This window comes from Colobus angolensis, unplaced genomic scaffold (genome assembly GCF_000951035.1).
Source record: "Colobus angolensis palliatus isolate OR3802 unplaced genomic scaffold, Cang.pa_1.0 Scaffold92, whole genome shotgun sequence".
NCBI classification, from domain to species: Eukaryota; Metazoa; Chordata; class Mammalia; order Primates; family Cercopithecidae; genus Colobus; species Colobus angolensis.
Window position 1 is genome coordinate 537508 of NW_012123154.1, and position 12008 is coordinate 549515.

General features: G+C 45.0%; 1 protein-coding gene across 1 annotated transcript in view; it reads left to right on the plus strand.

Moving 5' to 3' along the window:
* The window catches only part of LOC105504495 (chromosome unknown open reading frame, human C16orf62), a 180737-nt gene that overhangs the window by 141174 nt on the left and 27555 nt on the right, over positions 1-12008 (plus strand). Inside the window, exon 27 of the mRNA XM_011931960.1 lies at positions 4256-4425. Within this exon, the coding sequence (XP_011787350.1) occupies positions 4256-4425 (170 nt within the window). The remainder of the gene's footprint in view (positions 1-4255; positions 4426-12008) is intronic.

Here is a 12008-nt window from a genome sequence, read left to right on the forward strand (position 1 = left end):
AAGATCACACCACTGCACTCCAGCCTGGGCGACAGAGCAAGACTCCATCTCAAAAAAAAAAAAAAAAAAAAAGAGTTCATCTCAAAAAAAAAAAAAAAAAAGAACCCCAGAGGACTTGGGTGGAGGAAACCTAGTCCATGTACTTGCTGCTTTTCCCTTCCTCTAGTGGAACCAGGACAATATATATTTTTTCCTTTTCAAAAAAATGTGTGTGAAAAGGAAAGGTACATGAGATGTTTTGATTCAGGCAGGCAGTGTATGATAATTTCATCCTAGAGAACGGGATATCCATCCCCTCAAGCATTTATCCTTTGTGCTGCAAACAATTCAGTTATATTCTTTCAGTTATTTTTAAATGTACAATTAAATTATTGACTAGAGTCACCGTGTTGTGCTGTCAAATACTAGGTCTTATTCATTCCTTCTAACTATTTTTATTTTGTACGCAGTAACCATTCCCACTTCCCACCATGCACCACCACTACCCTTCCCAGCCTCTGGTAACCATCCTTCTACTCTCTGTCTCCATGGGCTCAACTGTTTTTATTTTAAGCTCCCACAAATTAGTGAGAACATGCAAAGTTTGCCTTCCTGTGCCTGGTTTAATTCACTTAACATAATGCCCTCCAGTTTCACCCATGTTGTTGCAAATGACAGAATCTCCTTTTTTATGGCTGCATAGTACTCCATTATGTATATGTACCACATTTTCTTTATCCATTTGTCTGTTGATGGACATTAGACTGCCTCCAAATCTTGGCTGTTGTGAACAGTGCTGCAACAAACAGGAGTGCAGATATCTCTTCGATGTACTGATTTCCTTTCCTTTGGGTGTATATCCAGGAGTGGGATTGCTGGATCATATGGTAGCTCGATTTTTAGTTTTTTCAGGAACCTCCAAATTGTTCTCCATAATAGTTGTATTAACATTTGCACCAGCAGCGTGTGAGGGGTCCCCTTTTCTCCTCATTCTCACCAGCATTTGTCATTGCCTGTCTTTTGGATAAAAGCCATTTTAACCGGGGTATGATGATATATCATTATAGTTTTCATTTGCATTTTTCTGATCAATGATGTTGAGCACCTTTTCATATGCTTGTTTGCCATTTGTATTTTTTTTTTTTTGAGAAACATCTATTCAAATCTTTTGCCCATTTTTAAAATCGGATTATTAGATTTTTTTCCTATAGAGTTGTTTGAGCTCCTTATGTTCTGGTTATTAATCCTTTATCAGATGGGTAGTTTGCAGATATTTTCTCCCATTCTGTGGGTTCTCTTTTCACTTTGTTGATTGTTTCCTTTGTTGTGCAGAAGCTTTTTAACTTGATGTGATCCCATTTGTCTATTTTTGCCTTGGTCATCTGTGCTTGTGGGGTATTACTTAAAAAGGGGACAATATTCTTTACTACTGGGAATCTGAGTTCTCCTTTTTCTGTAGGTCTTTAAAAAAATCCACTGTATCTTAAATTATCTTCCATGGCTCTTAATAGCTACAAAACAAAGTGTTACATGAAGTTGACATGATTATTCTGAACTTTAAACTATGAGGATAAACTGCTCTCACATGCGGTAGGATTTGATTTCTAATTACTAAGATAAGATTGAGAAGTCTCCAGGCAATATTTTCTATATGGGGCAAGTCTTCTGAGGATAGAACTAAAAATCTGCTTTGGAACCCCGCATGCCCCAACCTTTAAATAACTATTTATTTTAGCTCCCTCCTTTAGAGTGGAAACTGGGCGGGGTGGGTGAGAGGAGCCAAGTTCTGGGGACAAAGCTGCTCTCTTTTTCATGAGGCATAATAATAGGCACATTCTCTGGGCCAGTCAGTAACAAACACATAAATAGAAAAAAAAAATGGTCTTTCAAGTTGCTCTGAGAAGAATTTGCATTCCCACTGAGAACCTTGTTTCATGATATACTTACTTCACTGTGGGACGCCAGAGGACTAAGGAAATGAACTGCTTAAAGATAGGCCCTGGGAGCCCCTGTAGGTTCCACAAGTAGGGCCATGTCTTTTTTCTCTTTTTTTCTTTTCTTTTCTTTTTTTTTTTTTTGCGGCAGAGTCTTGCTCTGTTGCCCAGGCTGGAGTGTGGTGGCATGATCTCAGCTCACTGCAACCTCTGACTTCCAGGTTCAAATGATCCTTCTGCCTCAGCCTCCCAAGTAGCTGGAATTACAGGCATGTGCCAACACGCCAAGCTAATTTTTGTGTTTTTAGTAGAGATGGGGTTTCACCATGTTGCCCAGGCTAGTCTCCAACTCTTGACCTCAAGTGATCCACCCACCTCAGCCTCCCAAAGTGCTGAGATCACAGGCGTGAGCCACTGCGCCCAGTTGGGCCATGTCTTACTAGTGGTCACAAGACAGAAGACCCTACAGGCTCTGACCCTTTCTGGAAGGTTTCTCTATCAGAACCGACATCAGGTGGCTTTTCCTCAAACCCCATATTTAATGTCGCTCCCCAAAACAATTGAGATAAGTGGATGCATAGACCAAAATACGTAACAGGTTTAGAAAATAAGTGTTGGCCCAATGCGGTGACTCACGCCTGTAATCCCAGCACTTTAGGAGGCCGAGCCAGGCAGATAGAGCACAGGAGTTTGCGACCAGCCTGGGCAACATGGTGAAACCCCATTTCTACAAAAAATACAAAAATTAGCCAGGGATGGTGGGCGCACTCCTGTAGTCCCAGCTACTGGGGAGACTGAGGTAGGAGGATGGCTGGAGCCCAGGAGGCAGAGGCTGCAGTGAGTCGAGATCATGCCATTGCACTTCAGCCTGGGCAACAGAGCAAGACCCTGTCTGGAAAACAAAAAACAAAAAAAACACACACACAGAAAAGAAAAAAAACTAGTTGTTAATTAGTATGATTATGTTGGTCTCATTGCCACAGTTTATGTTGTCAACACTTTCTCTCACTTTTTTTCACCTGTTTGTGCACCTGCCCATGACAGTACCCTGTTCACAGTTGGTGCTTAATAAATATGGAAGGGGTTTGAGTTTGGGGTTTGGGAGACAGCCAGGCGAGCAAGCTTCCAGAGCAGAGCAACTTGACTCAGAAAGCTTTACAAGGAGTGTCTTTCTGTGACATGTTTCTTTTTTTTTAACCCCTCTCCTTTGAAGAAGGAAGAGATGGCAAAACTCCACCATCCATCTTCAGACACATACTCTTCTTGTTAAACGTAGGCCTTTCTTCCCAGGAAAGTGAGCATTTGCTGTTGCATTTGCCCCTCTGATGTGCTGGCCGGTGTTCCTGTTTTAATTCAGGGTGCTGTTCACCCCTACAGTGTTCTCTTTGCATCACTGGAAGTCGTTTTGGAGTGGAAGTCCATTTGGACCATGAAAACATTTGATCTTGTCGGATAGTTTAAAATTTCATTTGTCAGGTCAATGTTTTGATTGTTTTGACCTTGAGGCTTTTTCTCACAGTCAATACCTTGGCAGTTTTAGAAGGAACTTTCTCTCCCTCTCCGTCTTTCCCTCCACCTCCCATCCTTCCTGCTGTCCTTCATCCCTTCCACCCCATCTCTATCCTGTTGCGCACACACATTCTCTCTCCACTCCTTTTCTTCCTCTCTTGCTCCCTTTGAAGTCTCCTTGTTTTACAGATTTTTTTCATAGCTCTTTAAATATGTTCATTTCCCAAACGATTCTATGGAGCTGATGTTACTCAATCAGAAGTCTTTAAGCTGTGTGTGTGTGTGTGTGTGCTGTGTTCCTTCAGACATTTTGATGGCTATTTAACACAAATGGTGTGCACTAGAATAGATTCAAACAGACGCGGGTTTGAGCTGCAGCTCCACCACCAACACTGGAACTTCTACGTACACAGGACACGGTTGCGGGATGAATTGCTTCTCTTTCCTTCCCTTATTTCTCATCTGTGAAGTACACCTGTCAACAGCACCCTCCTCGCGTGGTAGACATGAGAATTCAATGAACCAATCCAAGTTGAGCCTTTAGCCCAGGCAACTGTCCTTTCTAGACTTTTTACAAAAATTTGCAACCTGCTTTTTTCACTTAATAACCTAAAGGCAATTTAACGGAGGTTTTCTGAGCTGAAGCAGTGCTCTGTCAAGCAGATATTTCTCCAGCTTCATCATGGTTTGCAGAAACCCTCTGCTAGGACCTGCCCTCAGCACGGCCTGACTTCCACCTAACTCTCAGGACTGGCCTTCAGGCCATGTGAAGAAGAAAGCCAACTGAATTTCCCAGAGTTCTCATATACTGACTTTTATCTTCTGTCTTGCAGCTGATGCTTTTTTCAAAGCCGCTATAAGCCTCATTCCGGAAGTTCCAAAGATGATTAATATCGACGGGAAGATGCGGCCGTCGGAATCGTTCCTGCTGGAATTCCTCTGCAATTTCTTTTCTACCTTATTAATAGTTCCGGTACGTTTCCTCACCAGAACCATAGGACATGTCTTCCTTTGACCTGCCTTATAATGTTATATGTGTTCTTAGACCTGAAACTGCAGGAACATTCTATCTAGTATCTTTGTGTTGGTTTTCCAGTTAGGTATTTGAATTGCTTCCTAAATTTTCTATTCTTGCTGGGTGGGGATCATACTATAATAGTAGAGGTACTATGTCAACTCAGGCTGCTAGTACAAAGTGCCGTAGACTGGGGGCTTAAACAACATTTATTTCTCAGAATTCTAAAAGCTGGAAGTCTGAGATCAGGGTGCCAGCCTGGTTGGGTTCTAGTGAGGACCCACTTCCAGGTTGCAGACAACCATCTTCTCTCTCTCTCTCTCTCTGTCTCTTTTTTTTGAGATGGAGTTTCACTATTGTTGCCCAGACTGGAATGCAATGGCATGATCTTGGCTCACTTCAACCTCCGCCTCCCGGGTTCAAGCGACTCTCCAGCCTCAGCCTCCCGAGTAGCTGGGATTACAGGCACCTGCCACCACACCTGGCTAAGTTTTGTATTTTTAGTAGAGACGGGGTTTCACCATGTTGTCCAGGCTGGTCTTGAACTCCTGACCTCAGGTCATCCGCCTGCCTTGGCCTCCCAGAGTGCTGGGATTACAGGTGAGCCACCGTGCCTGGCCTTTTTGTGTGTTTGTTTAGGAGTCTCGCTCTGTCACCCAGGCTGGAGTGCAGTGGTGCAGTTATAGCTCACTGCAGCCTTGAACTCCTAGGCTCAAGTGATTCTCCCGCCTTAGCCTCCTGAGCAGCTGGGACTACCAGCTCATCTTCCCATTCTGTCCTCATGTGACAGAAAGCAAAAGCAAGGACAAGCTCTCTGGCCTTTTGAGCAATTGGTCCTCTGGGACCTAATTACCTCCCAAGGGCCGCACCTCCAAATACCATCACGTTGGGATTAGGGTCTCGGTGTATGAATTTGCAGGGGGATGCAAACATTCAGTCCACTGTGCTCTCTGTACTGCAAAGGCAGAGGTGTCGCTCAGTGGGGAGGGGCACAGGCCTTGGAACCAAGATGCCCGGCATGCAATCCTGGCCCGTCCTTCTTCCAGCTCTACGTTCTTGGGCAATAATATAACATCCCTGTGCTGCAGTTTCCTTGTCTATAAAATGAGGATAAGAACTGTCACTTCTCTGGGTTGCCGTGAATATTAAGTTAGTGAGTACTCACAAAGTCAGAACAGTGCCTCTGCGCATAGTAAACTTTCTAGAAAGCACTGAGAAGGTGGCGCAAAGTTATTTTGATGGCAAATAACAGAAGCTAAAGATAGCAGAAATTAAGAGGGGCACTGTTGGAAGGATGCTGGGTTTTTCGTGGAATGGAAGAGATGTACAGCCAGGCTTGAGTTGGAAAGAATGAGGCCACTCTCGGGACCCAGCAGGAGGAATTCCTGGACCCTCCCTAGCAAAGGTCCTTGTAACTTGCAGTCCACCTACTCCCTGGGGGTCTGGCAGAGTGACATGAATTTGGATGAGGAAAATGACAGCTTTATTTTAACAAACGTCTGAGTGAAATTTACCTTTCACTCGATGAATTATAGGCAAAAAGCTACAGTAGTAGTAGCAGTAGCTGGGAGTTTGTCACCGAAAGAAATCAACAAATATGTTCACATCACATTTCAGATGTGAAAGATATTTCAGAAGATTCTTTGTGTTCTTCTTCCTTTAAAAGCACAGCAGTTATTAAGCCGATTGCTAGAGCTGTTAATGCATTCACAAAGAAGCAATAGATTACAGTATCACAAATGGATGGAAAAAATATTTTGCCAGCTGTATTTTAGTGTAATTTGGTTTTCTTTGTAGTCTTACATGTTTTATTTGCTGCATTAAAAATAATATTCCAAGGGCCAGGCATTGTGGCTCATGCCTATATCCCAGCACTTTGAGGGTGGAGGCAGGCAGATCACCTGAGGTCAGGAGTTTGAGACCAGCCTGGCCAACATGGCAAAACCCCGTATCTATTAAAGTACAAAAATTAGCCGGGCGTGGTGGTGGGCACCTGCATTCCCAGCTACTCGGGAGGCTGAGGCAGGAGAATCGCTTGAACCCAGGAGGCGGAGGTTGCAGTGAGCCGAGATTACACAGTAGGTTGAAATTGAAATAGGATCACAAATCAGCATTTTAAAAATAATCTGTTTGTTTTATTTTGAGACAGGGTCTTGCTGTATGCCTAGGCTGAGCTCCTGGGCTAAAGTGATCCCCCTGCCTCAGCCTCCCATGTAGCTGGGCCAACAGGCATGTGCCACCACACCTGGCTAATTTTTTTAAATGTTTTATAGAGGTGCATTCTCACTACATTTCCCAGGCTCGTCTTGAACTCCTGACCTCAAGCAATCTTCCTCCCTCAGCCTCCCCAGTACCTGGGATTACAGGTAGGATCAACCATGTTTGGCAGATGGGCATTTTTAAAAGCCCCCTCTGATTCAGGGGTAAGTGGTCCTAGGACCATACTTTGAGAAACATCACCCTGAACTTGAGCCATAAAAGTGCCTGAGCTCCAGTGGATCCAGGTTCCTTTTTGGGGTGATGATATGTTCTAAAATTGACTGTACTGATGATCGCACAACTCTATGACTATCCTAACAATCACTGAATTGTACATTTCAGCAGGTGTACTGTTTGGTAGGCGAATTATATCTCAGTAAAGCTGAGAAAGCAGACAGTGACTCAGCTCCTGACTCTCCCTGTTCTGATTCCAAGTTCTCAGAGAGAGAGGGGAGCGAGCTCGGGAGGCCAGGCTCAAGGACTGTGGACACGGCTTCAGGATAGGGGCCTCTTGGTGTCCTACAGGGAGGATAGGCGGCACCCCAATACGGGGCAGCGTGCAGTGGCATCTTCTAGAGCTCCTTCACTTGACACCTGATGTCACTGTTTTCAGATCTCCGTATTAGTACTTTGTAAGTTTCTCTCTTTGGGTAAACTAGTCATTTATCAAGCGAGAAGGCAAAAGAATAAAATCAGGGTTTTGAATTCAGCAGTTGGTAAAAGTCATTGTTTGTTGATGAATCGGGACGCACTCAGCATCTGCAGGTTAAAAATCACCAGAGGCTTTTTGAAAAGCCTTCTCAGATTCAGAAGCTTCTGTTCAGTCCCCACCCGAAGACTTCATAGCGCTGAGACCTTGGGAAAGTTTTGTAACTCCTCAGAGCTTCGGTTGTTACCTTTTTTTTTTTTTTTTTTTTTGAGACGGAGTCTTGCTCTGTCGCCCAGGCTGGAGTGCAGTGGTGTGATCTCGGCTCACTGCAAGCTCCGCCTCCTGGGTTCACGCCATTCTCCTGCCTCAGCCTCCGGAGTAGCTGGGACTACAGGCGCCCGCCACCACGCCCGGCTAGTTTTTTTTGTATTTTTAGTAGAGACGGGGTTTCACCGTGTTAGCCAGGATGGTCTCGATCTCCTGACCTCGTGATCTGCCCGCCTTGGCCTCCCAAAGTGCTGGGATTACAGGCTTGAGCCACCACGCCCGGCCATGTTACCTTTCTAAGGTGCCATCGCAGTGCCCACCTCAGGTGACTCCTGTGAGGGTTAAATGAAATGATAGCTGGGAAAGTGCTTTGTAAACCTGGATCTCCGTCCCTGGGATTACAGGTTGATGTCTGGAGGGCAGATCCAGCCTGTAGACATGTAGACACTTGCTGGCCATGTCCTGATGGAGAACATTTGGAATGAGTTTCCTACATTTAAAAATGGGTAGATCACCGAAAATCCCAGATTTGCATCTCCCCTTGAAAAATCAGGTCCTATCACGTGGGGCCCGCATGCTGCGACCTGGCCAGTTGGCCACAGCTGGGTACCAGCTGCCCTATGCAGGTGGCGTATGCCTTTCTCTCCAGTTTTCCTGGGCACCTCTGGACCCCTCAACCCCATTTCTGTTGTCCACTTGGCCCCTTAGGCATTTGTGGAAAGCGCTCCTGTTCTCAGCAGATTTGAGTTGTTATTCCTTGTAGCATTACGTGTGGTTTTGCTGGGGTTTAGTAATGATATGAGACAAAGAATAGCTGCAGTTCACGACACCTCTCTAGGTGCCCCATGCCTTGCTAACGCCACTCATTAATACTCACTCCTGGGAGTCCTCCCGGCAAGCTCCCCAAGGCAGGAGTCACTGCACCTTTTTCACTAAGGAAACCTGGGCTGGAGGACCCTTGCAATGTGCCTGAGGTCACAAAGCTTATAAGTAGCAGAGCTGGGATTCAGACCCAGGGCTGCACTGCTCCAGAGCCTGTCCTGCATGACCTAAGCCGGAAACGTTTGCAGTGTGCCTTATTTGCTCAAGTTCATTGGGCACTAGCAACCCTATATCCCTCCTTGTGGGACGCAGCATTAGTGACTACTCCCAGATGCTACAGGATGCTTAGCCTGAATAGCCAGGGCTGAGAGCCGAATAAACTCCCAGGTGATGCGATGCGCCACACCTGAGCCATATCCACTATATGAGTAGATCTGGCATAAATAAGACTCCCACATCTCACTTCTACCTGCTTCAATTTTTTTTCCTTTTTTTTTTTTTTTTGGAGAATCTTACTCTGTCACCCAGGCTGCAATGCAGTGCGTGATCTCCACTCACTGCACCCTCTGCCTCCTGGGTTAAAGCAATTCTCCTGCCTCAGCCTCCCAAGTAGCTGAGACTACAGGCGCCCTCCAGCACACCTGGCTAATTTTTTTGTCTTTTGGTAAAGACGGGGTTTCATCATGTTGGCCAGGCTGGTCTCGAACTCCTGAGCTCAAGTGATCTGCCTGCCTTGGCCTCCCAAACTGCTGGGATTTGTGCTGGGATTACAGACGTGAGCTTCTGCATGCAGCCTACTCGGTTCAAATTATTTGTTACCTTTCAGGTCACAGCTTTTATTTTAGTTTTATTATATTGGGGTGAGAACACTTAAAGTGAGATCTACCCGCTTAACCAGTTTTTACGTGTACAGTACATTACTGTTGACTTAGGAACTGTGCTGTATAGCAGATCTCTAGAGCTTATTCATAATTGAAACTGCCCATTGGTTAGTAATTCTTCATTTCCCTACCTCTGCCTCCTGCGAACACCACTCCACTCTCTGATTCTATGAATCTGACTATTTTAGATACTTTCTTTGTATGTGGACTCATGCAGTATTTGTCTTCCTGCAACTGGCTTACTTCACATAGCTTAATGCTTTCGAGGGTCATCCATGTTGTTGCACATGGCAGAATTTCCTTCTTTTTTAAGGCTAAATAATATTCCATTTGCATATGTATCACGTTTTCTTTTCTTTTCTTTTCTTTTTTTTTGAGACAGGATCTCACTCTGTTTTCTAGGCTGGAGTGCAGTGGCATGATCACACTCACGGCATCAACTTTGACCTCCTGGGCTCAAGTATTGTCCCAGCTCAGCCTCTTTGAATAGTTGGGACCACATAGGCGAGCCACCGTGCCCATCTAATTTTTGATTTTTTGTGATGACAAGGTCTCACTATTTTTCCCAGGCTGGTCTTGAACTCCAAGGCTCAAGTGATCCTCCAGCCTTGACTTCCCAAAGTGCTGGTGTTACAGGTGTGAGTCACTGCACCCAGTCTTTTTTTTTTTTTTTTAAGAGTCTTGCTCTGTTGCCCAGTCTGGAGCACAGTGGTACAACCATAGCTCATTGCAGCGTGAGCCACCGCACCCAGCTACCTCATTTTTTCATTGGCAATTTTTCTGTCAATGGACATATAGATTGTTTCCACATCTGAGCTCTTGTGAATAATGCTGCAGTGAGCATGGGAGTGTAGCTACCTCCTCAAGATCCTAATTTCAATTTGTTTGGATATGTACCCAGAAGTGGCATTGCTGGGTCATGTGGTAGCTCTATTTTTTATTTTTTTAGGACCCTCCCTACTGTTTTTCTTTTTCTTTTCTTTGTTTTTTTGAGATGGATCACCCAGGCTGGAGTGCAGTGTTGCAATCATAGCTCACTGTAACCTCTGCCTCTCCGGTTCAAGCGATTCTCCTGCCTCAGCCTCCCGAGTAGCTGGGATTACAGGCGCACGTCACCACGCCCAACTAATTTTTGTTTTTTTAGTAGAGACAAGGTTTCACCATGTTGGCCAGGCTGGTCTCAAACTCCTGACCTCAGGTGATCAGCCCACCTCTGCCTCCCAAAGTGCTGGGATTACAGGCATGAGCCACTGCACCCGGCCCCCATACTGTTTTTCATAGTGACTGCACTATTTTGCTCTCCTACCCACAGTATGCAAGGTTTTCTTAAAGGATGGATTTGAAAGTTTGATTCATTTTATTTGTTTAGACAAGATAGGAACCACCAGGCACAGTTGCTCACACCTGTAATCCCAGCACTTTAGGAGGCCAAGGCGGGTGGATCACCTGAGGTCAGGAGTTTGAGACCAGCCTGGCAAACGTGGTGAAACCCCATTTCTACTGAAAATACAAAAATCAGCTGTGCGTGGTGGCATGCACCTGTAATCCCAGCTACTGAGAAGGCTGAGGCAAGAGAATCATTTGAACCCAGGAGATGTAGGTTGCAGTGAGCCAAGATCATGCCATTGCACTCCAGCCTGGGTGACAAGAGCGAAACTCCGACTCAAAAAACACACACACAAAAAGAAAAGATAGAAGCCATTTGAAACCAGATAAAGTCCCTGGTCCGATTTATTGATGCTTACAAATGTGGGAGTAAACAGTCCCCAGGGTGGCCCCGTCTCCCCTGCAGACAGAGAACTTTTTGGAGCATGTCGAAGTATTCTGCTTTATCATCAGTAGTCGTCAGCCTAATCAGGGACTAGTTTGTGGAATAATCTTCCCTATATAATCAAACTGGCGCATTTCATGTAACAATGTGGTAAAACAAAGTCGACTTGACTGAACAAGTTCAGCGTCACAGTTTTGAGGCCTACTTTTGATTCAGTTGCAATTTGCAGGAAATGGAAATGTTACTACCATCAGTTTTGTAGCACTAACGATCTCTGATCCAGCAGGGAGAAGTCTTTTCTCCTTCTTATCCTGGAGAAAAGGTCCAGCCATAAACACAGCAAGATGTCCAGGTCTATGTTTCATCATTCAGTCTATTCCACAAACATCTGTCGATCCAGGAATTAAGGAATGAGCAAGAGAAGCATACCCCAGCTCAGGAGGACAGACTTCATGTTAAACAAATAAGTACACATTTAACTACAATTGCTCAAAGCGCCATAAAGAACTACATAAGCCAAGTACAGTTGGCACTGGTCCACCAAGGGGCTGATGACTACTGATTAGTGCTGGAAAACTGATGGTATTAGTAATAACACTTCCAGCTTCTCAGGAGGCTAAGGTGGAAGGATTGCTTGAGGCCAGGAGTTCGAGACCAGCCTGGGCAACATAGCAAGACCTTATTTCAAAAGAAAAAGTTGTTTTTTCTTTTTTTTTTGAGATGGAGTCATGTTCTGTCACCTAGGCTAGAATGCAGTGGTGTGATCTCGGTTCACTGCAACCTCTGCCTCCCGGGTTCAAGCAATTCTCTTGCCTCCACCTCCCAAGTAGCTGGGATTAGAGGCATCTGCCACCATGCCTGGCTAATTTTTTTTTTTTTTTTTGTATTTTTAGTACAGATGGGGTTTCACCATCTTGGCCAG